This window comes from Ailuropoda melanoleuca, chromosome 5, assembly GCF_002007445.2.
Source record: "Ailuropoda melanoleuca isolate Jingjing chromosome 5, ASM200744v2, whole genome shotgun sequence".
NCBI lineage: Eukaryota > Metazoa > Chordata > Mammalia > Carnivora > Ursidae > Ailuropoda > Ailuropoda melanoleuca.
The window spans coordinates 29,927,623-29,950,351 of NC_048222.1; the positions used below are offsets into that span (position 1 = coordinate 29,927,623).

Below are 22,729 nucleotides of genomic sequence, written 5' to 3' on the forward strand. Positions count from 1 at the left end.
AATATCATTATTCAGGGCTAGCATAACAAGCAATGAGAACGGTGTTTCCAGTTTCGCATAGCATAGCCATTTATTTCTCTTTAGTATTTAACTCTTTGACCACTGGACATTCTGGACATACTCTTCAGAGAAACAATGGACAACTTCCCAGGTTTGATAGCAAATGGGAAGGTAGCCAAGAGCTCTAAAAATCATTGTTCTCTGTGGTGCTTTTCTGCAGCATCCACTAATAGTGCTTAGGTCCAGGTGAAGTGGTTACTTAGCAGAGGGCAGTGATGAATAATTATTTGAAGACAGTGATACATGTGGACTGTTTGGCACATAGCTACACTCTGAGGTTTTTTAGAAGCAAGTCAATATTCCTGAGAGCCGTGCATTTAGATCTAAGTGAAGTTAATGCATGAGCAGGAAGACCTTAATCCTCTTGGAGGGGAGGAAAATGTTAGCTTCTCCCTCTGCTCCCGCATCCAGAGCGCTGCCAATTCCCGAGCCTTTAGGGAATTCTGTAGTGTAACCCTTGGCTTTTCCCTTTGCCAGCTTGATATTCTCAGATGTGCGTCCGTGTGCAGTCCCATTTTCACATTTGGTTTAGTAAGACTTCAGGAAGAAGACCAGATAGGTTAGGTATCTGTGTTCAATCCACCATCTTTACCTGGAAGACCAGGCCAGCTTCTCGTGATCAATTCCAAGGAGTAAGTTTGGATGCTTTCCCCAAAGGCAAAAAAAAAAAAGAAAATGTAAATGAGACAGTTTAATAATTAAGCCTTACCTTCAGCAGCTTCGTCTTCTCTCACCTCCTTGTATTAGAGGAGCTCCTGCCAAAAGCCCTACTGTATGACTGTCTTGCTCCAATCAGTTTATATTTCTGAGTTGGAATAGTTTGTTTTTCTTTCCATTGTGGAACAAGTGCAAGCCTTGTGAACTATACATCTATATTTTCTCTCACGAAATGTATTGACAGCCATTTATATACATATGTATATGTGAGATATATATAAAATACATAAAAGGGCAGAATATGTTAAAATTCTGTAATATGGTATAAAGTAATTTTGCAGTTCAAAAGAGGGATAAATTATGTTAGTGCAGGAGATCAGGGATGGCTTTGTGAAGGAAGTAGCATTTGAGTTAAACCCAAAAGCAGAGAATTCTACTTGCTAGGCAGAAATAAGGAGGAAGGAGAGGGCATTTCAGGCAGAGGGAGTGGCATAAAAAACAATAAGGTGTTGGGAGATGATAGAGCTCATGTTTGGAGAGTGGTAAGTAATCCAGTTTGGCCAGAACAAAGAACTGGTTGTAGAGTATGGGATCTCAAATGTCAGTCATTATTCCAAAGACAGCGCAGTGTTGTTGAAGCTTTTTGAGTGAGATGGTAGGATAGAAGCCATGCTTTAAATATGTATAATTGTGGAGTCTTAGATTGCAGTTGGGAGAGACTGGAAGCAAGAATACTTTGAAGACAAGAGACTTCAAGGAATCTCTTAAAGGAAATTAGGGTCCAAACTAGAGGTATAGGAGGAAGTGATAGGAAGGGAGGGAATGGATGGTGGAAGTATTGAGGAGGGGGAATTAACAGGACCTTACAATCAAATGTGGAAGAATCAAGAAGAGAGGGTATTAAGGATGATTCTGAGGTTTTGAGCCTGGGAAAATATTATGCAACTAATAAATAGGGGATTGAGGAAGGACACATTTGAAGGAAGATGTTAAGTTCAGTTTTGAATATGTTAAGTTTGAGGCGTTTCAGGTACTAGGAGGTAAAGATACTCATAAATACTTAGAAATGTGTGTCTCGTGTTCAAGAGAGAGAGATTAGAAATGCAGATTCATGGATCATCTAAGTTGAGTTGATGGGTAACATAAAAGATTAATCATTGGTGAGGGAAAAACTAGACAGATTGAAGAAGTCAAGAATACAACCTATATTTAGAAGCACAAGGGTGTAAAGAAACATAGGAAAATAACCAGGATAATGCTGTGCCATTGAAGCCAAGGCTGAATGCAACGGAACCCCAAAATAACTGTTGTTTAAACAAGATAGAAGTCCAGAAGTAAGGAGTTCAGGGCTAGCATAGCCGTTCATGATGATCAAGGAACCAGTCTCTTTCTGCCACCTCATGGTTCAAGATGACTGTTCAAGTTCACGCTGTCAGCACAGGAAGGAAGAAAGGGGAGAAAGGAGGGCACTTTAAAGATAGTTTTCAAAATATCACTTTCAGGTATAACCTATTGGCCAGAATTTGGTCATGTGACTATACCTAACTACAAAGAAGCTGAGAAGTGTAGTCCTAATGTAGGTGACTGTGAGCCAATCTAAAAAAAATCCTCTGACCAAGAAGAGGGGGAGAGTGAGTCCCGGGGATAACCCGTAAACCGTGTCAGATGATACAGAAAGAGCTAGACAAAGGAAGACTAGAAGAAGGGTTCAGCAGTTAGAAGGCCACTGATAAATTGAAGACTGGGGAGAGACTTCTCTGAGGTAGGTGGGAAGAGATTAAGTTATCCCCAAGTTTTGACACGGCACTGAGAGTAGTTAAGAGGTTTGTCTGATCTGAGTCTTCTCAGGAAATTGGTGTGATTATATCCAAGAGTACAGGCGCTGTGGGAAAGATGACAGTCTGAAAAGGGTGGGAGAAATGAGGAATCCATCTACGGTGATAGCGCATTTGTCAAGAGATGAGTAAAAGGGTGGCTGGGCCTGGTGGTCGACTTGGATTCTTGCTCTCCCACGTATTGGCTGGTGACTGAGGAAGTCATTTAACCTCTTTAAGCTCTACATGTAAAGTAGGGATACATATTCTTACCCCGTGGTTGTTGTGAATATTTTAAAAAAAAAATGCGTAACAGGGTGTCCAGCGTAGAATAAGTACCACCTAACACAGTGTAGCTGTTGGAAGCCAGCTGAGTTAAATAAACTGGTAGAGGACTCAGTCAGTTGTTTCATGAGTATTCAGCGGGGCTCAACATTCCAGCAACTGGAGAAGAGAGCAAATGGTTGTGAATACCCAGTGTTGGAACTGGCAGAAGATCAAGGGAAACAGAGATGTCAAGTGTGCTATTAAATTTGGCACGGTTAAGTGTCATGGCTGGTTGGAAAGTGATCCAACCAGAGCTCGTATACAGAATAGGGAAATTTTGGGGGCCAGAGGTCCAACAACAGGGAGTGAACAGACTCTCCAAGAGGAGTTTAAGGAAATGGGGGAGCTGTAAGGTAGTCAGGACCAAGTCAAGGTAGAACAGTCCTGAGTCCCAAAGCTGGGCTATACCTATGGGAGCTGCAGTGGGTAGAGATGCGTCCTAACCTGAAGATTCTCCCCCGTGCTGCTACACGTCACCCCGTACTAAACTTGCAAGACTACTGGACCTTCCCCGCCAGTGGAGTTTTCTTCTGTCTAGTTTGCAGAGCCACTTAGGAGAAACCAGGCTCCTTTTGCAGAGTCGGGAGAAAGGAAACCAGCCTCTGTGTGCAGTGTTAGCATGAAGAGCAGTTCGGAAATGGTTGTAAATGAAGAATGATGATAATGATAGCAGCTACCGTTTAATGAATGCTTCTCAGGGGCGGCCATGTGCTGAGTCCATCTACGCTGATTAGGTCATTGTGTATCTCATGACAAATCTTCCGGGCTGGGGGGGCTATTTTTATAGCCGTGCAGTGGATGAGGAAGAAGTTCGGTGTTAGAGCTGGGTCTTAAGCCCTAGTCTGGCTGAATCCAAAGCCTGTTTAGCCATGAGGTTAAACCATTTTTATCCAGGGCCCTGCTACTCTTCATGTTCTTAACACCCTAGAACTGGAAGATTCGTCTATCTAATCAGAGTCAAATCATACTAAATCTCAAAGCCCTAGAGAGTGCATCCCAGCCTTTCCTTTTTATTTTTTATTTTTTAAAGACCCAGAAAGAAAAAAAATCACAGGGCTGGGACTGTAACTTGGGCCTGCTGAATTCCAGTCCAGGTCTCTTTCTGTTTCTCTGGTTGCCATGGACCAGAGAATGGACTCTGGGTCTACTTGTCTTATCAGATCACAATCGCCAGCAAGTGTCTGCATAACCCAGTCAGCACCTTCCTTCTGAAGAGAACATGGTGACTCTCCACAAGTGGCCATGTCCTGGACACACAGTTTCTGGTGCTCACTGCGGTGACTGGGCAGTTGGAGGGTTCCAGTACTAATGGAACAAAGAAAGCAGAACAGTCTGGGTAACTGGAGTAACCTTCTCTGGGTCAGAGGGTTGATTTGACTTACCAAGTTCTCACACAAGCTGCAATTTTTAGCCCTAATCTAAACAGACGGCGGGGTGGGGGGTGGCTGAAAATGTGTAAATGTTAAAATGTTATTATTCAGAAGCCCTTGAGATCCCCGTGGATCATCATCATCATCATTAAAATGCAGCACAGAAGACCCCTTGCTTCAGCAGCTCACAGGGTAAAGGGAAAATGAACACCCACAATGAATGAAGATTGAAAGTCGAGGGGCTGGAAATTAGCATGCTGGTGTGTGCAGCTCAGTCGAGCAGCTGGCCTTGATGTACGGGGAGAGTAAGGAAGCAGCTGTCCCTGTGTCCTGGCCCCTTGTTTCTCTGCTACAAGGGCAGGTTGTGGGGACTGCTGAGGGCAGCGTGGAGGAGGATTGGAAGCTGTGTTCTAAGGTGGGAGTGCAGTGGTTCCCAGTCAGAGGGACAGCCTCAGGCCTGACGGTTCTCTTCTGCAAGTCCGAGAGTCCATGAGTGCCCAGGCACGAGGCTTGTGTCTCTGCTTTTTCTAATGTGTTTCCACTAAACTTTAAGCCTCCAGTGCCCAGCTCAGAAGCTACCTCTTCTGAGAATCCTTCTGGTTCAAAGTAATCACACTTTTCTTCCTGCTCACTGTGCATTTGGTTGTATTTTTCTTAAAGCACCTATTAATTTTGGCCTTGAATTCTAGTCATTTCTGTATATGCTAGTTTCTTCCGATGGCTGGTAAGTCCATTGAGAAACTCAGTGTCTTCATCTCTTGGGTGCCCCTTGAAGGCAGACATCTTGCACACGCTCATGAGGGAATGCGTAGTCATAGCCACAGTCCTGGGGCCCGTTTCTCACTTCCTCTTTCTCACAGTATTACCGTCTGGCCCTTGCTTCTGCTGTCGAGAGTTGTAAGGATAATGAAGTCAGTGGATGTTTGTACGCATCATGTACGCTGTCTTTGGTGGTCCTTTCGACAAACCTGTGAGCAGCTGACTAGTTGTTGGGCTTATCTGTGAGCGAAGTACATTGTAATGGATCCTGTGTGGAGAGCAATGGTAATTGTTAACATCTCTTGAGAGCTGGCATGTGCCCAGTGTGGTTCTAAATGCTTGACACGTATAATTTAATTCTCACAACAATCCTATGAAGTCAGTACTATCATGATCCCAAAATTATAGATGAGAATTCTGGGCACAGAGAAGTTAAGTAATTTGCTCAAGATCTGGCTCGTAATCAGTACATTATATTGTTACCACCTGTCCCTGAGAGGCCTAATATTATCCTGGTTTTACAGAAGGAAGGGACCACTGAGTAGGTCTTTTCCTACCTGTTGATTTGCCAGGGTATCTAGCTTAGTCTTAGCTATGGTTTTTATGGGGAAGAGAACACCAGCTTGTTAAGATCCTGAGGACCTTTGATCTTGACAACCTTTTCAAATACCAAGATGTCTTTCCTAGGGAATTGCCTGGGTAGGTCACATAATCATAAGAGTTCCTTTCCATGAGTTCTTATACTCCATAAAGTATTGTTAGATTGTTTTCCCTCATGGGATTACGGCCTTCAGAAATTTTTCCTCTTCACATATTTTCCCCTCCATAAGTTTCCATTCTTTCTTTCTGCCTACTTCCTTCCCCCAGCATCTGTCTGGAATTGAGCTCTTGGCATCTGTCTCTCTTTCTTCATTGATGGCTAGCATGAATGGGTGGCTGTTAGACAGGGCCTTCATTGTCAGCTCCCACAGCAGCAGTCAGAACATTCTCTGTGGCCTGGGTTCCGAGGTCCACCCAGGCACTGTGAGCCAGGCTAACTCCTAGTTCTGGGCTCCGGTGTTTCTCTTTTGTTGTTGGACTCCCCTCCCTCCCTAAAATACTGAGAAATAAGGAGCCAGATGCTGACACAAAGGAATAGAAGCCCGTGTTCCTGTTACCAAAGTCCTCTTTGTATTCAGATGCAGTCAGAGGAACGTTGCACCTTGGGCCAGAATCTGTAGGACATTGGCCATGTGGATATGGTCCGAGAGGTAGCAATTTTGACTCTCCCCGTCAGCCTCTCCTAGGAAGTGCTGTTGGTCTGAACCACCAGTAGAGGGTCATGTGTCATCCTCTCCGGCCCCACTGTGCAACGCTGCAGGGCAGCTTTGTTCTGGCGGCCAGTTGTCATATGTGGAATTCATAGTCCTGAAGTCATGGCTTCCTGGGGCTGAGTTAAGTTGGATGGAACTCTTACGTATGCAGCATTTCTTCTTCCCTAGAGAAATGATTCCAGTTGTTCAGTGCTTGTTCAGTGTTCTGGACCTGACCTTTGGGGTATAGAGTTTGTGAGTTAGGGGTGTGAAAATCCTGAAGCAGTCAAGTGTAGAGGAAGGAGATGGCAAAGTTCATACTTCTGGACTCCTGTGGATAAGTAATCAGAGCCATAAAGAGGAGCTAATTGGCTTCCCCCTTGCAGCCTCAGCAGGCTTGCCAAAAGCTGAACAGGCTGTGGAGACTGAACCATTCTTCTCGAGAGAGTGGGGTGAATGGAACCATGTCCCTGCTCAGACTTCAGGCTGGTGGGTACAATATGAGAACTGGTTGTTGGGGTCCTTCCTTAAAGGCTGTCTTGGAAGAGCCAGCATTGTGGGACTTTGGCATTGTGCACGGGGCAGTGAAGACTGTGTTTTAGTGGATCGTGTTTATAAAGTTCACCCTTCCTCACCTGATGACCGTATTTAGTTGTGGAACTAAGCTTCCGGGAACCTTGGGCTGCAGGTACACTGGTGAGGGAGGGTGGGTGCTATGTAGGCAGTAGCAGAAGAAGTACCCAGGCAGGGATCTGCAGCACCCCCTGAAGGGGAGAAGTTTGCCATCACTGTATGGTGGAGACCTGGATTCTCATCACCATTGTAACATAAAAGGGATTTTTAAAGACTGTGCAGTCCATCCTACTTATTTTAGATAGTGAAGCCCAGCAGGATGAGATCAGTGCCAAGGCCACACAGCTAGAGAGCAGCACAGCCAGGACCAGAGCCAGGTGTTCAGAAAAGCCTAGGTTAAAGTATTCTCCCCACCACCTTGGACAAACCACTAAAGGCCTGAGGGCCTTAGATTCCTCATCTGTAAAAATAATTGAACTTGATCCTTTGGGTTCTAAGATTCTCTGAACTCATAAACAGTACTTGGGAGTTTTGGGCAGACAAGGGAATCCTTTGGTATCTATACCATTGATTCCACTTACAGAGAAAACAACATTGAATATTAGCTTAGGAATGTGAGCTAGTACTGGGCACAGAGTGGTTAATCTACCCTGCTGATGTGGGTGAAAATCTCTAATGGGTCTGAGTTCATGCAGGGCGAGCCCCTTGGGTGTCCCAGTGTGATACTGATGTTGGACTCTGAATTGGTCAGTTATTTATGCCACTCCAGGGCAGAGGTGTTTGCTATCTTGGGTGAGTATACAGTAGTAGTTGGCTTCACGAGCTAGGAGTGTCAGATTTCTGGGCCGTTGAGGAGGTCTTGAGAGAACTGCAAATGTTTCTTGGCATTGACAAATTAGACCATTTTGTTTTCAGTGGATCAACTGAGGTTAAACTTAAACAAATAGGAGCAGCTGGGAGGCTTTGGAAGGAGTGAGATGTGCACATTCTAAAAAAAAAAAAAAAAAGTGCTCCCTGAGGAAGGAAGGATGAGGCGTGGAACCCTGAACAGCCCCCCTGTGAGGAAGGAAGCGGTTATTTCTCTGCTGTTTTGTTTTGCACATTCAGTTAAAGAATTCCAGAAGTTGCAGGTTGTGGATCATGACCTCCATTTTTTTTTTCCCCCTCTGTTGCTGTTTGCCAAAGGAAGGGAGGGCGAGTGGCTCTAAATAACACTTTGGCCTTTATGGAAATGTATCAGATGTTCCAGGAGTGAGTCTCGCCTGCTCGCTGGCTCTCTCTCTCTCTCTCTCTTTCTCACTTTTACTCCGTGTTTGCTCTCTGTCTCCTTACTCCTGTCCTTTCTGTAGGATATAGTTAGCACTTCTCGCCTTATATAGCAAGGTCTGGTCGTTAACATTAACAGAAACCTAACAACAGGGAAGGCTGCCAGATAGCATTAATCAGGCCAGTGTTTGGAATTTCATAAATGCTCTGACTTTGGGTACAAATTGAACATTAAGAACAATACGAAACTGTTTTCTTCCTTCCTCTCTCTTCTTCTCTCCCTCTGCCCTCTCTCCAGCCCATCCAGCTTCTCTCTCTTTCCCTGTTGTTGAATTCCTCAGCCCTGCCGTTCACTCGCTGCATTGGAACTTTGTTGATTTTTGCCACGTTTAATTTTTTATTTCTCTGTCTCTCCGTCCACTCCAAGACCACAGGCGGAGCGGCAGCAGCCGGAGCCAGGACTCTGCGGAGGGGCAGGACGGGCAGGTCCCAGAGCAGTTCTCAGGTCTCCTCCACGGCTCCTCCCCGGTGTGTGAGGTGGGGCAGGACCCTTTCCAGCTGCTCTCTGCCACTGGCCAGAGCCATCAAGAAGGGTCCCCCACACAGGGCGCCTGTCACGAGGCCAGCATGCAGCTGGAGGAGACGGGTGTGCACGCTCCTGGAGCCTCCCCGCCCCGTGTCCTGGACCAGAGTAAGAGAGTGGGTTACCCGGCTGGCCTGCCCACCACCAACAGCCAATCGCACCCCGAAACTTTGACTCACACAGCATCTCAACACCCTGGTGGTGCCGAGGAAGAAAGAGACTGGAGTGGGGCTAGGAGCCGAGCCCCTCCCACCAGCAAACCCAAAGCTGAACTCAAACTCAGCCGCAGCTTGTCCAAGTCTGACTCTGATCTCCTGACCTGCTCACCCACGGAGGACGCTACAATGGGGAGCCGGAGCGAGTCCTTGTCCAACTGCAGCATCGGGAAGAAGAGGCTGGAGAAGTCGCCCTCCTTTGCCTCGGAGTGGGATGAGGTAAGGCCACGTGATGTCAGAGGGAGCTGGGCTGGCCACAGCCCACCACAGCTCCCCTGTGTGCCGACTCCCGGGACCAGGACATGTGGGCCAGCGTTGCCCTGGCTCCTTTGCACTGTGACCATAGTGTTTCTGACAGCCGTGACGAGACAAGCCCCAAATTGCCAGGCAGGGGATCTTATTGCCCAAATGGCAAAGGATAGGTCCATTCATGGTTAAACTGGAGGGTGGTGGCCCCAAGCAGACAGGTCTAAGGGAGAGGCAGTTCCTAGAAATGACATGCTGTTTGAAAATATTTGGATCCCATTAGCCACCATCCGGGGAGTCATCTAACCCTGAAGAAAACTTTGTATGAGTCTTCCGGAGGAAGAGGAAAGACCTGGGGTCAGCTAGGAGGGGGTAAGAGGGGTGGGCTTTTGTAGACGCTGCTGAAAGGGGATTAGTAGGGGGCTTTTCTAGTCTCTGCTCCTCCGTGATGATTCCTACTGCATTCCCCTGGAAGACCAAACGCCTCTCCCCGCAGAAGCGTTCTGCCCGTCCCACATTCCCGGGTTGATGAGGCAGAGGGCTAGGTGGTTGGAAAAACAAAGAGAGATTAGAGAGGAGAAAACATTTGGAGTCTGAGGCCCAGGTTAACTTTCATAACCACTGTTATAGAATAGTTAAGAAATATGTACCTGGATATTTTTCAGTGACTGTGACATGTCTTACTGGGCACAAGAATGTGTTTCTCAGAGATTGGTAAACACCCAGAGAATGTTAGAGCGCTACCCTTGCAGGCTTCTTTTTGAGAGGGAGCTGCCTTTGAAGGGGACTGGGTCTGTCTCCCAGGAACATTTTCAAGAGATGAATTTAGCTCGCGAAGAGGAGGGGAACAGTGCAGCTGACGCGTCCGTTTGAGCAATCTGTAGACTAAATGCCCTACCCAGATCTATTCAGGTTGCAGCTGCGAAGTTATATAAACCAAAGTGAATCCCATTCCCGGCGTGGGAACAGGGTGGGGGCAATTCCTACAGCACTCTTATCTCCAGATAAGATGAGGTTGAGGACTCTGCATAGTCGGGGACTGAGGAGTCCTGTGCAACAGAAGTTTTCACTGGTTCAGAAACCAGGATTGGGTGAGCCTGGACTAGACGCTAGACCGCTTAAAGGAAAGTCAGTTTGAGTGACAGAGCTCTTGACCCGTGGGAGATACACACTCGAGTCTGTGTGTAGCACGCTAGCTAGAACGTGTGCTCTGCCTTTGTTTTTCAAAACAGACAAAACAGAGTTTTACTCATTTACAGTCAAGGATAGGATAAGGCAGTTTACAAGTAAGAGAAGTGCAGTGTGCCCTGAAATCGGAGGAAGGGCCGATGGAGAGAAACATCGGTGGGGGTGGGGAGGGTGGCGACAAGAGGTGAGACAGAGGGTGGGAGGGGGCTTCAGGAAAGATCCCAGTGATGCAGAACTTGACGTGGAATTAAAGAAGCGTTTTGGGGAAAACCAGATTGAAGCTAGGGGAATGAGGAAAGGGCACTGGTGGAGAGAATAGTGTGAGTGAAGGTGTGGAGCTGGGAAAGCTTAGGTCCTTTGGTTTCTATAGAGAGTGGGGTTCGTATAGGGGAGCATAAGGAATAAGGGTAGGGGGCACCTGGCTGGCTTAGTCGGTGGAGCGTGCGACTCTTGATCTCAGGGTTTTAAGTTCAAGCCCCAGGTTGGGTGTAAAGATTACTTAAAAAATAAGATCTTAAAAAGAAATAAAGGTAGAGAGTGAGAGGAGACTGAACATGAGGCTGAGAAGTGAATATTTGGTTTGATATCAAGGCAGTATCTCAGAATCCTTCAAATGTGCTGGAAGACAGCTTTTCCAGTCAAATGAATTACCTCTTCTTTTTGGCTCCATCTCCTGAGCGTACCTTTCACCCAAGAGGTCAGTAGCACTGGGTGATTCGCCACGGGATTTCCATGCTCTGTTAACACGCAGCATTGCCAGGCAGTCTTATGGGCTCCGCCGTTTCCTCCTGGAGAAAAAACATGAAATCACTGAAGCACGGCCCAGCTTAATGGAAGTTTGCTGTTCGAGCGAACACACTAGTTGTCTCTTGGCACCTTAGCGACGGGAGGCTCAGATGCGCACATTTCCTTTGCAGGTAGAGCTCGCAGGGGGCTACAGTGAATCCAGGGACTGTTTGGGGTCTGGTTGTCCTGGGCCGGTCTGTAATGCGACTGAATGACCAAAAGCACTGTTACACTTTAAATTCGAAAACCCAATAAGGCAACCGAGGTCTTATTGGAAAGAATTCAGAAGATTGTGATTTGCTCATATAGAGAATACTAACAGGGCCCTTTTATGCGTAATCCTTCATCATTGTTTTTGAGTCATATTATACTTGGTTTTTGTGGCTATCTCTATCGAAAGAGAAACTTCAGAAGTGTTTCCTCCAGTGGTCGGCCCTAGACCCAGGCCTTTGGCAGACTTTCCTAGAACAGATCATTAGTTAATGGCTGCTCCCCACCCTACCCCTAGCCAGTGCTGAAGGCTGTTTTGCCGTATCTTGTGCTTGATTTCTTTTCTTTGTCACCACTAGATCCCCAGGAGTTTGGGGAAAGCTGCTGTGAAGGAGCTTGGGTCCAGCTTGGCTCCTCACCTTGGGGCCCGGGCAGCTGTGGTCTCAGCACAGATGGAGTTGCGGGCAAGTCTGCCAGGCTGCTCCTAGAAGGCGGTGCAGGGTAATACACAGGGCTCAGGCTCCAGAGTCAGCAGATCCAGCTCTGAACCTCGGCTCCACCATCAACCCCTCCTTGTCGCATGAGTGGCCTCAGAAAGCCTCACCGTCATTACTGGTATTTGTGAAACAGGCAGTCAAGTCTGTGTTTCAGAGGCGTTTTTTACCAGTTAGACACATGTTTAAGTGCCTAGCCCAGTTCTTACTATGCATACAGTATTGAGTAAATGATAGCTATTCCTCTTATAGCTATCATTAGCCTGGAGCTTTGGAGAATGGGAACTGAGGTGCAGAGTATCCTCAGAACTTAAGAAAGGCAGAACTTTTGGGGGCTTGTCTGGTGCTAGTGAGGTGACAGGAACACAGTGGAGTTTAAGCCCCTCACCTGGTGACATCCTGCGTGACTCTGGGCCACCCCAGGGACAGAAGAGCCTGCCCAGCCTGGGGAAGTAGGGCAGTTAGCAACCCATTGTTCTTTGAGAAATTAAAGAGCTTTCCTGCTAACTCCCGTAGAGGAGAAAAGTTGGAAAGGAATGTGCAGCCCTCTCTACTGTTTATTTTTCCAATGTCTTCTTCTGTATCATGGCCGCCAGAGGCTACTTGACGGGCTGCTTGTTGGGGCTGATGCTCTGTAGCTGGGGGACCTGCACAGCTGGTAGATTGGGGGTCACTTTATCCAAATACGGACCGCTCCTTACAGGTGCTTTGTGCAGCCCTCTTTGATTACCCAGAACGAGAGGACTTTGGAAAGTTAGCCTGGTTAAGGTGAACTTCTGAGATGAACTTAAGACACTAGCATTCTCCCTAGTTTCCGTTAGATTTTTGGGAACAAAAAATAATAGAGTTTGCTTTGAAAAGAGCTCCAGCTAAAAGGAGATCAAAATCCAAGCTTCAGTAGATACTTTTTCTGTTCACCAGTCAAAAATCAAAGCATTCCTTGTTATCTTGATGATGCCTAACAGAATAGGGGCATAATAGAAGGTAAACGGAAAAGCTGTCCACCAATACAACTTTAAAAATATATAGATTAGAAATGGGAAAATCACCTATGTCTCTCTACAGGTTAACCTCTGTTCACATTTGACGTATATCCAAATTTGGAGTCTTAGTGTATTTACCGATTTATAATTTATGTGTCTTACCTGATTACTGCATTTTTTTTTTTAAAGATTTTATTTATTTGACAGAGATAGAGACAGAGTGAGAGGGAGCACAAGCAGCGGGAGTGGGAGAGGAAGAAGCAGGCTCATAGCGGAGGAGCCTGATGTGGGGCTCGATCCCATAACACCGGGATCACGCCCTGAGCCGAAGGCAGACGCTTAACCGCTGTGCCACCCAGGCGCCCCCTGATTACTGCATTTTGTGGGTATCTAACCGTGGCAACATCCATAAGACCCGGATTCAGACCTGAATTGTGAAAGGCACAGTATCCTGTTGTGTGGCTGTGTCAGGGGGCTAGTTTGTTTGTTGTCTGAGCTGCCCTCCAGGTCCAGGATGTGGGACACCTTGCAGGGCATCTTCCATGTGCCTTCAGGCATGTTCTCTACCCCTCTCTACCTGCCTGTGTGCCCCAGAAGGTGCATCTGTGTGGCCCGCATCACAAGGTCAGAGGAATCCTGGGTTGGCTGTATCCCCCCTCCTAAAAACCATCTCTCCTATGAGGGACCTTTCCCTAAAGCTGCTGTCTCTGGGTTCTGGTAATCAGTCCCTCCCCTTGACGCTCCCAGCCTGGGGCTCCTGGCTGTGACTCACTCGCCTCCCTTGTTGCATTCTCTGTACCCTATCCAAATCTGTATAAATAATCCCCTTATTAAGCTCAGTTGCCCAGTTTGTATGTGCCATCTTTTTCCTGAGGGGACCCTGAGCCATACGGACATTTGTAGCACTGTTTCTATCCGAGATGGCTGTGTGCTGGACCAGTAAACACGGCTCATGCATGTAAATTGTAAATTAATCTTCATTTGCGGAGGAGCCAGAGGTGTGGATATTCAGGATGCTGGAAAGCAGGAGAAATTCATCATCTGCCTTGAAGCCTCTCCCACCTCCGACTATAGGGAAGAAGCCTGTTCTCCTTTCCAGAGGTGGCCGTGTCGTCAGCGCCTCAGCTGTGTGCCCCAGAACCACCATCTCCTAGATGTACTTCCATGCTGTCTCTGCGCTGTATGGTGCACCCGCGAGTGCACACGGCGGCAGCAGCAATTAACGTCTGAAATAAATACCTCCTAAGAAGAACAAAAATGACCTTCTGGTCTGATTGTGGCTTGAATGTATGTCGTCTTTGGGGTCAGATAGGTCTCTCACTACCTGTCTTTGAATGGGATGGGATTGAAGTTTGTGAAAGACAAAACCGCAGGAGGCTGCTTGTCTACTTAGCATAAACATTTGAGTAATTTAAAACTTGGCTGAAGGCTTAAGTGATAAATTTGTGTTTTGTAATCAGCTTTCATAAATATTAAACAAGTGGGAAAAGGGTGAAGAGCAGGGACCCGTGCTTTCTGTGCATTTGTATGAGCTGAGAATCATTTCCACCCAGGGATTTGGGGATTTGGGGCACGTCCCGGTTTCACCTGAAATGGTAGCTGAGGGGACCCTTGGCCCTCAGATCCCTCGGTGAGCAGTGAAGTGGCAGCGGCAGGGAGGGCGCCCTTCCAGGCCGAAGGGCCTGGTTCCAGCCACCCCACCCTTCTGGGCACGGCACACTGTCCAGTTGGAGGCATGATGTCATCAAGAGAAAAGCTGATTGGTTCAACTCCACAGAGGCTTGGGTTGCTTTTAACCCTTGAGGGTTGGGGGTGCTAGAAAAGAATGGCCTGGATGTAAAATAAAAAGATTGGAGCTTGAGTTTGTGCTGACAATGGCTGAACTTTCCATACCACAGTCCGCAGTTTGTATTGTTCTTTATGATGTAAACAACATGCTGTGTAGCCTTTCTGGCTGAGCGTGGCCAGCCCACTGGGGACACGAATGTGATACTCCTACCTCTGGGGACAAATTGGAGCCTGAAGTGTCTGTTTAGTTGTTTCCCTGCATACACAGGAGTCACAACTTTTGTCCTAGAACCTCGAAATTTCCCTTGGTTTTAAGTGGCCTGGTAAGATTGAGGGCTTTTTTTTTGTTTTGTTTTTTAAAAAGAATCTTAGTTTTGAGGCAGCCCTGAGTAAACAGTTTTCCCTTTCTATCTGATCAATCCAAGTGATTTTGGTTAGCCCAGATTAAAAAAAGATACATACAGGCATTTCCATGGCCTTGGTGCTAATAGAACCCCATACATAGCGTTATTGAATAAGCCAACGTTAGTCCTGGCTTTACAGTTAGTGAGGAGAGGACTGGTGTGCTTGACCCCTGCTACACCCCACCAGACTGCCCTTGGTGACATCATGCCTCCAAGTGGATAGCGTGCCAGCAAGGGCAGGGCGGCTGGCACCGGCCTGGAAGGGCGCCCTCCCTGCGGCTGCCACTTCACTTTGCATGGTGGACTGGGGCGGGGGGCTGGCTCTTATCTTTCCTGTCCGCATTTCCCTTCTTCCCTCTCCTCTCCAGCTTTCTTCCTGGCTGCTTTACTACCTCTTCACTCCTGCTGCTGCTTTCTTTTCATTTCCTTTGCTCATTCCTCCCTGTTCCTCTATGCTCTTTCCTGGCTTTTTACTTCCTCTTTACTTTCTTCATTTACTTTTCCTTCTTTTCCTTCCTAGTGGCATCAAGGAGAGACTTTTCTGATAGCCTTTACCCAGCCTTCTCCACCTGAAGGATTTTTCTTTTCTTTTCTCTTTTTAACCCTCTCACCAGCGTTCACTCATTTTTATATTCTACAGAGCACTTTACTGCTCATGGTGTTAGCTCACTTCCTTGCCCCCATGCCACCCATCCACACTGTCTGCCCCCTGTCTTTTCAGAAACGGCCTGGTTCCATTTAGCTCCATCAGCACAGCACCATCAAGGACCAGGTAGGGATTTTGTGGTATTTGTGAAATTGCCAGAAGATGAGAACTTCCCTTCTTGACTCATTTTTGTTTCCTTACATTTTGTTTTTTCAAACACCAGACCAAAAGCTTGGGTGACAGTGGATGTCAGTGAATATATGAGAAGAATTTGATCTTTAATGCTAGTGCATACAGATGTCAAGAATCACAGGAACGTTTTCTGGGACATTCTTTTTATATACTTTGCTTCTGGTTTTGTTTCTGTCTTCCTTCTTTTCTTCTAGTAATGGCATCAGTTGGATACAGACTGAGTGATTTTATATTATGTAGACAATAGTAGTTAGTCTTATATTATTCTAAGCAATTGTGTTTGAGAATCAAGTAGAGGTATTTTCACAAAATCAACAATAATATAAAATTGAAGCATATTTTTAATAGAATTTTTCGTTCATTCAACTAATTTGTTGAATACCTGCTAAGTTTGAGGTATTCTATTATTCCAGTAACTGGGAATGAACGGTGAACAAAACAGACGAAATCCCCTGCCTCATCGTGTAACTGACATTCTAAAAAGCTAGAGGGGAAGGAGAGAAGATAATAAGTAAAATCGTAGTATGCTAGTTAGTGAGAAGAGTGCTAATGAGAAAAATAAAGCTGAGAGGACGGATAGAGTGTGGTGGGGGTGGGGTGGGGCGTGGCCTGAGCTGAGCCAGCAAGCCGCTTTCTGTTGATTAATTTCTCCAGTCAGACAAATTTGAAATTCCGTTCTACACTTACAGTGTCTTACAAATATATCTTATTACTTGGCTTTTACTTTTAACTTCCTCTTTTTAGCCAGTATTGCCACCCGCTTCTTTTCTCATCTTGTTTTTTCCCCCTTTTTTCTAGTAATTTGTGTTGGATGACTTTTTATACATATATGCGTACATGCATGTGTCCACATGTGCATATTTATGTACATGCAGACATATATTTCTTAAGCTACTGAAGTAGAATGAAATCTGTATTTGCAAGAATTTCTCAAACTTGGGGGCGCCGGGCTGGCTTGGTCGGAAGAGCATACTTACTCTTGATCTGGAGTCGTCGTGAGTTTGAGCCCCACGTGGGGTGTAGGGATGACTTAAATAAATAAAACTTTAAAAAAAAATCTCTCAAACTTGTTCACTGTCCTTGTTGTCATCCTGGGCAAGGATCAGTGAGTGGGTTGTGGTAGAAAAGTTGGATTCTAGGTTATTGTCTTAGGAATTACATTTTGATGGATGCATCACATTCTCAAAGCAGAAATAAAATCTAAAAACCAGGATTATAAAGCAAGGCAAAGGAAATCCAAAATTATTTAGACCAAAAGATGCCAGGAACCTAAAAAGCAGAGATTCTGTGAGAGGAGGACAGATGATTAGGGATTGAAGGAGTCAGGGCAGGTGAGTGTGAGTATCAGCACCATCGTTTCGGAACTCAGAAGTGGCGCTGGTGCCTGGGAAGGCATCGTAACAGCTGGTGGCCTGATGAATCTGAAATGCTTCCTCTTAGTAGTCAAGCCCACAGGTTCCAAACAGATCACTGCTGCCAGTTAGAGAAGGAGATGCTGGGAGCCTCAGATGTTCTCTGACCCAGGGTGGACTTAGGGAGGTCGCTGTAGAGGGAGCTTCTTAGACACCAGGTATGGAGGTCGTCTTTTTCTGCATACATGCACACTTGTGTATACGTGTAGGCTCTGTGTTATTTCAGATGGTGAATGACATTATCTCTGGTGTGTCCGCCTGGGGGTGGGGGACGTCTCGGTCACGGTCAGCCATGCACAGGGACTATGGCTGCCGGGTTAGTGAATGCGTAGTGCATGCGGGCTTGCGTCTGCTTGGGGTCAAGATGCCAGGCATTTTGGTGCCTCTGGTCTATCTGTGCTGCTGCCCAGACGACATGCTGCTGGCTGCTTTAGCCCTCATGCCAGCCCTGTGAAGTGTAGCAGAACTGGCTGGCTTCAGTATATTCTCACAAGACAACTACGGTTCTGTGTGTTTTTCCTCCATGAAATGAATCGGCCCCAGAGAAGTTTAATTTGTTGAGAGATACGCCGTGCAGTCAGAGTGGCAGCTAAGTAATTACCTGGCCAGAAAGTGAGGGACGGGCTTTTTTATTCTAGAAGACTGGAGGAAAGCAGCTAATCTGGACCTCCCCACAACACAGAGCTCTTTTCTGGACCCCAGTGTTATGCCACCACCCTCAGAGATGTGCTCTGTGCTTTCGGCTCTGTGTTTTCGTGGATGGCTGCCCTGCCTGCCTAGGGTTCCTTTACTTTTCTTTGTCCCACTGTCTTCCCATGGATGTTCCCTTTTGATGCCTGCAGGTGAGTAGCCAGTGGATAAGAAGGATGCCTGTGGCCTGAAGATCGTGGGGAGGGCCGAGATGCTAAGCAGTCTCTCTCCGGCATCCCACTCTGTCTTGCTCACGCGCTCTAATGACCCAGTCTCCGGCGCCACAGGGCCCACCTGTCCATAACTCAAGGCAGTGTGTTTATTTGTCTGGACAGGTGGTAAACTGCCTAAGCTCACTAGGGGCCTACAAATGACAATTTGTCTGGCAGTCTGTTCTTGCCTGTCCTGATTTAAGCAGCCAGGAAGCCATCATAAACTCAGTTGAAATGGTGTGGTTTGTGTAAATATTCCCGTTCCTTTCCACTGTGGAGCTGGTCATCTTCCGCAGAGCCACCCCCGCGAACCCGTGGGAGGAGTGCCTTGTATCGGTTATGCAGTGGGCGTGCAGTCCTGGAGTGTGCTGTGGGGGAATAGCTTCCCTCACTGACACCCGGAAGGTGGACGACCCTGGAGAAGTATCTCCAGGGACTGGCTGTGCCGTCTTTGCTGACCCAGAGGATAGGAGGGACCACCATGGGATTTCGGGTGTAGTGGCCGAGGAGAGTACTTCAAGGGTAGGAACTGCCAAAACCCAAGGTGTTGACCTGTGCTCTGGGAGGGAATAGTTGTCTTAAACAGCTTTCCTGTCTAACTTCATATAGGTGTTTAGGCAAAGCCAGCCCTGGAAATGGAATTTTTGTACACTGGGGATTTTTTTTTTAAAGTTATAATGCCCAGTATTGTATGGCTAAAATTTAAAAGTTACCAAAGAACATATAATTTTTTTAATGCCTCCCTCCGTGACCTCCAGACACCCAGATCGTCTCCTGAGTTTTTTAGTATCCTTCTAGAAATATTTGTGCATTTATAAGCATTTTAGACGTCAAGTTTTAAGACAAGTGGTGCCATGTTCTACACACTGCTTTGAACCTTGCTTTTTTCATTTAATAATATATTTTTGAAAATCATTCTAATTAAGTACATAAAGTATTTACTTTTCTTTTTATATTTCATACGATTCCACAGTATGGATATACTTAACCATTTATTTTAAAGTTTTCCCTAGACGGATATTTGGATGTTACTTAGTTTCTACTAATTATAAGTAGTACTGCAATGCATATCCTTATACAAAGGATATTTTAAGATAAATTTCTTGAGGATAAACAGCTGTGGTAAAGGGTTTATGCATGTTAAATTTACTCTCACACAACTCTAAAGAGAGCCTGTTTCTCGACACCCCACAAACCTGGGGGTCGTCGGCTTTTTTATCTCTTTTTGGTTAACAGATTGGTAATGTTATCTTGGTACAATTTTAAAGTGGGTGTCTTTTTTTATTATGAGTGAGGTCGGCATCTTTTCATATGTTGAAAAAACACTATTTTTCTTTTCTGGGTTCTGCTTGTTCCTTTGCTTTCTCTTTCTCCTTTTCCTTCCTTTTCCTTTTTTTTTTTCTTTCTTTTCTTTTCTTAGTAAAATCAAATTTAGTGTAGAAGTGAGCTGAAGTTTTGTTTTCGCATTAATTTACAGTTACTTTTCAATTCCTCTTGTTTCGACCCAACTTATCACAGTACTATCTTACTTTTCCTCCCCAACTCCAGACAGAAATGTTGTCATGCATATAAAGGAGAGTGACTTGGGAGAGGGAACTCCTGAGAGAAAACATGAGTTTTTCATTTCACTGTTAAAACTCAAAGCATTTCTTTCCCTTCCCAGATGGAGGACTCTTAGGTTTGGGATCTTTTCTGCTTTTGTTTTTATTTTGTCTGGGACTTGCAGAGTGATGTGGTAATTTCAAGCAAATTCTCCAATTAAGAAATTGGAGGAAATCTGAATTACCATGTCATGCTCCTGCCTTAAAGACAGTCACTTCCGTGTTCTCTAAAACGGAAATTCTGGCTTCTCCTTGGAAACTCCAAGTGACCACCTGTGCAGTCCATCATTATTTGTGTGATATCTCAGGAAACCTTTCTCATTTCCAGCTAAGATCTGTGCCTTCCACCCCATCGGTTCCAGTTCTCCCTTGAGGGTCAGGCACACTGTCCCGCTTACCAGTTATTCAGTTGAAGCTGCAGTTATGTCCTCCTGCTCTCAGACCTTGTTTCCTTACCAGGCACCCCAGTTCCTTCTCCTCTTCCTCAGATGACTTGTTCTCAAGCTGCATCTGTCCTGGCCGTTGATGCATCCAGGTCATCAAGTCCTCTTGAAGTTGTGTGACATCATTACAGATTGCATTATACAGCATGATGAGATCTTACTTGTCATACAGCACCTAATACGCCTCATCAAGGAGTGTGATTGCCTCCTAGTCTGCTGAAAAATTAAGGAGAGGAATGTGTCAGTGAGCCCAAATCAAGGACTGTATGCGTGACCCCTCCAGAGCCCCTATACCCTCATCAGGACGCCTTACACAAAGCTGCTCTGTGAAGTGACTGAGAGCTGCATGTTGCCTCAGGAAGCTTCTGCCGGTGCTTCCTGCTTCGGAGACACCGCTGAGCCTCTCCCCTGTTGTGCTTTTTGGCTGAATCAATGTAGGTCTTCCTTGTACCCCGGTACGGGACAATGCCTGTGACTACCGTCCACCTACCAGCAGAATATCCTGCTCTGGGTCCCTGAGCCTCTCTCAGGCGTTGTTTGACTGCTGCAGAACTCACCATGCCCTTAATTTGCAGGGAAAGATGCTTTTGTACCAATTTTTCATTTAAAATCAATTGGAAAGGTGAGAACTAGGAAAGCCTGTGTTGTATAAATACCGCTAGCCAGGCCTGTAAAGAGTGTCTCAAACCCTCACTTGCCCTTGCCTCTGAACTCTTCCTCTTCTTCCCTCCTGTGTCAGTCTCCAGCTTGTTCCCACAGTCTCTCCCCTTCCGTTCCCACCCCCTTCCTGGTACGTCTTCAGCAGCTACCTCCTCAGTATTCTCCGGCTTGCCTTTGGGCTTCTCCTCTAGTCCTTCTTTCTTGTGGCTGCTTTTCACCATCTTAAAGATTTTGTATTCCCTCCTCTGACTAAAAAACACCTTTAGTCCCTTATTGCTACAGTACAGAGTCCACATCTTCGGCCTAGAATTCATGGTTCTCCACAGAGAATGACCCCAGGGTCTAGCTTCTATACTTGGCTTTCTCTCTCATCTTCCACTGTATTTTTTCTGGCTCCACGATTTTCCTCTACACTTCAGTTTATACCTTTTTTTTCTTGTTGGAATGGCTTTCTCAATTTCTTTTTGTTGAAATTCTACCCTTCCTTAAAGGCTTGCTCATTCATTGATTCAACACAGTATCCAAAGCCTGTTGTACACCAGACACTGGTCTGGGTGCTGGGCGTACAGAAGTGAAATAGCAAACAAGCACCCAGCTTTTGAGGAACTTACAGTCTGAGGGGAGAGACAGTTATTAAACAAGCACAAACAAAAATATTTCACAAATGAAGATAAGTGTTCTCCAAGAAGAACATAGTGCTGTGAGGGGAGGAAGGTGGGGTAGGCCCCATTTGTATGGAAGGAGTTAGCCCGGTAACCCGTGGCGGGCACCAGAGAGCCCAGTTCAGGGAGAGGAGGAGGTCCAGTCCCTGCAGTAAACCTGCCTGTGGGCACCTTGAGATTGCAGAGGCTTCCCCTCTGGCTGTGGACTCCTCAGGCACCAGTTGGCACTATGGGCATTGCTGATCTTGTTTTTTTGTGCATGGCCTGTCTCCCTAATGAGATCAGAGACATTTCAAGGGTAGTAATCACAGTTCATTTTTGCAAGCCCTTAGGTTCCCCTTCCCAGAATGGGCACTTAGAAATGTGAGCCAGTGACTAAGGACCTCAGATGTTGGAGGTCCTGGGTCCTTAAAATGTCACGTTCACTCCAAAGAGCTCAAGGTTTGGATTGCTAAAGACCTTGCCACGCTTGGGCATAGATCACTTTCTTTTTCTTCTCAAGGGAAGTGTAATAAATAGGTCCTTCTCCATCTCACCCTTAAATTTTGAATTATCTTTTTCATTCTGTAGTAATAAATAATAGCCCTTTTGCACCACCGAGGGATTCTAGAGAATACGTGGTATAATTTGCTTCGCAGATGGGAGCATAGAAATTTATGGGTTTTAGGAGAGGTTTATTGCTAATGTTTTGGGGATTTCTCGATTTGATAGATTAGCCCTCCACTTAATTTTTTTTTAAGTTGAAAACATTTTACTAAAACATTCTGATTTTGAGAGGGAGGGTTGAATTTGACATTTAAATGCCAATATAAGTTTTAAGCTAACTCCGTTTACTGTCTGTCCTCTCATACATAAAATAGTTAACATTTATAAAGAATGTTGAGAACAGAAACCCCTTTGGAAATGTCACAGTGGATGTTACAGCCCTTTCTGCTTTCAAGTAGCATATATTTAAGTCAAGAACAAAAATAGGTTTGGCCTGTTCTTGGCCCTTAATCTTTTAAATTACATTGAGAAGAGAAAAGAACCAAACCAGATACAGGATATTTCAGTTAAAATACAGCTTCTGCCCAGGTAGCTCCATCTGTCCCCGTAGGTCTCCAGAAGGGCTTGCTGCGGTAGAGTGAATGCATAACTAAACAAATCCTTTGCTGGGTCCATGTGTTTAAAGCCATTTACAGGCTTTATGGGCACTT

The 22,729-nt window shown here is 45.9% G+C and overlaps 1 protein-coding gene and 1 long non-coding RNA gene across 8 annotated transcripts in view; one reads left to right on the forward strand and one right to left on the reverse strand.

Moving 5' to 3' along the window:
* Positions 1–22,729, forward strand: part of ANKS1A (ankyrin repeat and sterile alpha motif domain containing 1A) — a 176,425-nt gene that overhangs the window by 99,277 nt on the left and 54,419 nt on the right. For all 7 annotated transcript variants that reach the window (XM_034660577.1, XM_034660576.1, XM_034660579.1 and 4 more), the window contains one exon: positions 8,546–9,135. In XM_034660577.1, the coding sequence (XP_034516468.1) occupies positions 8,546–9,135 (590 nt within the window). The remainder of the gene's footprint in view (positions 1–8,545; positions 9,136–22,729) is intronic.
* On the reverse strand, positions 641–20,512 carry LOC117802318. The gene is made up of 3 exons (XR_004625452.1): positions 20,167–20,512; positions 11,002–11,138; positions 641–705 (listed from the first exon to the last, which is right to left on the reverse strand). It is a non-coding gene; the product is annotated as an uncharacterized LOC117802318 (long non-coding RNA).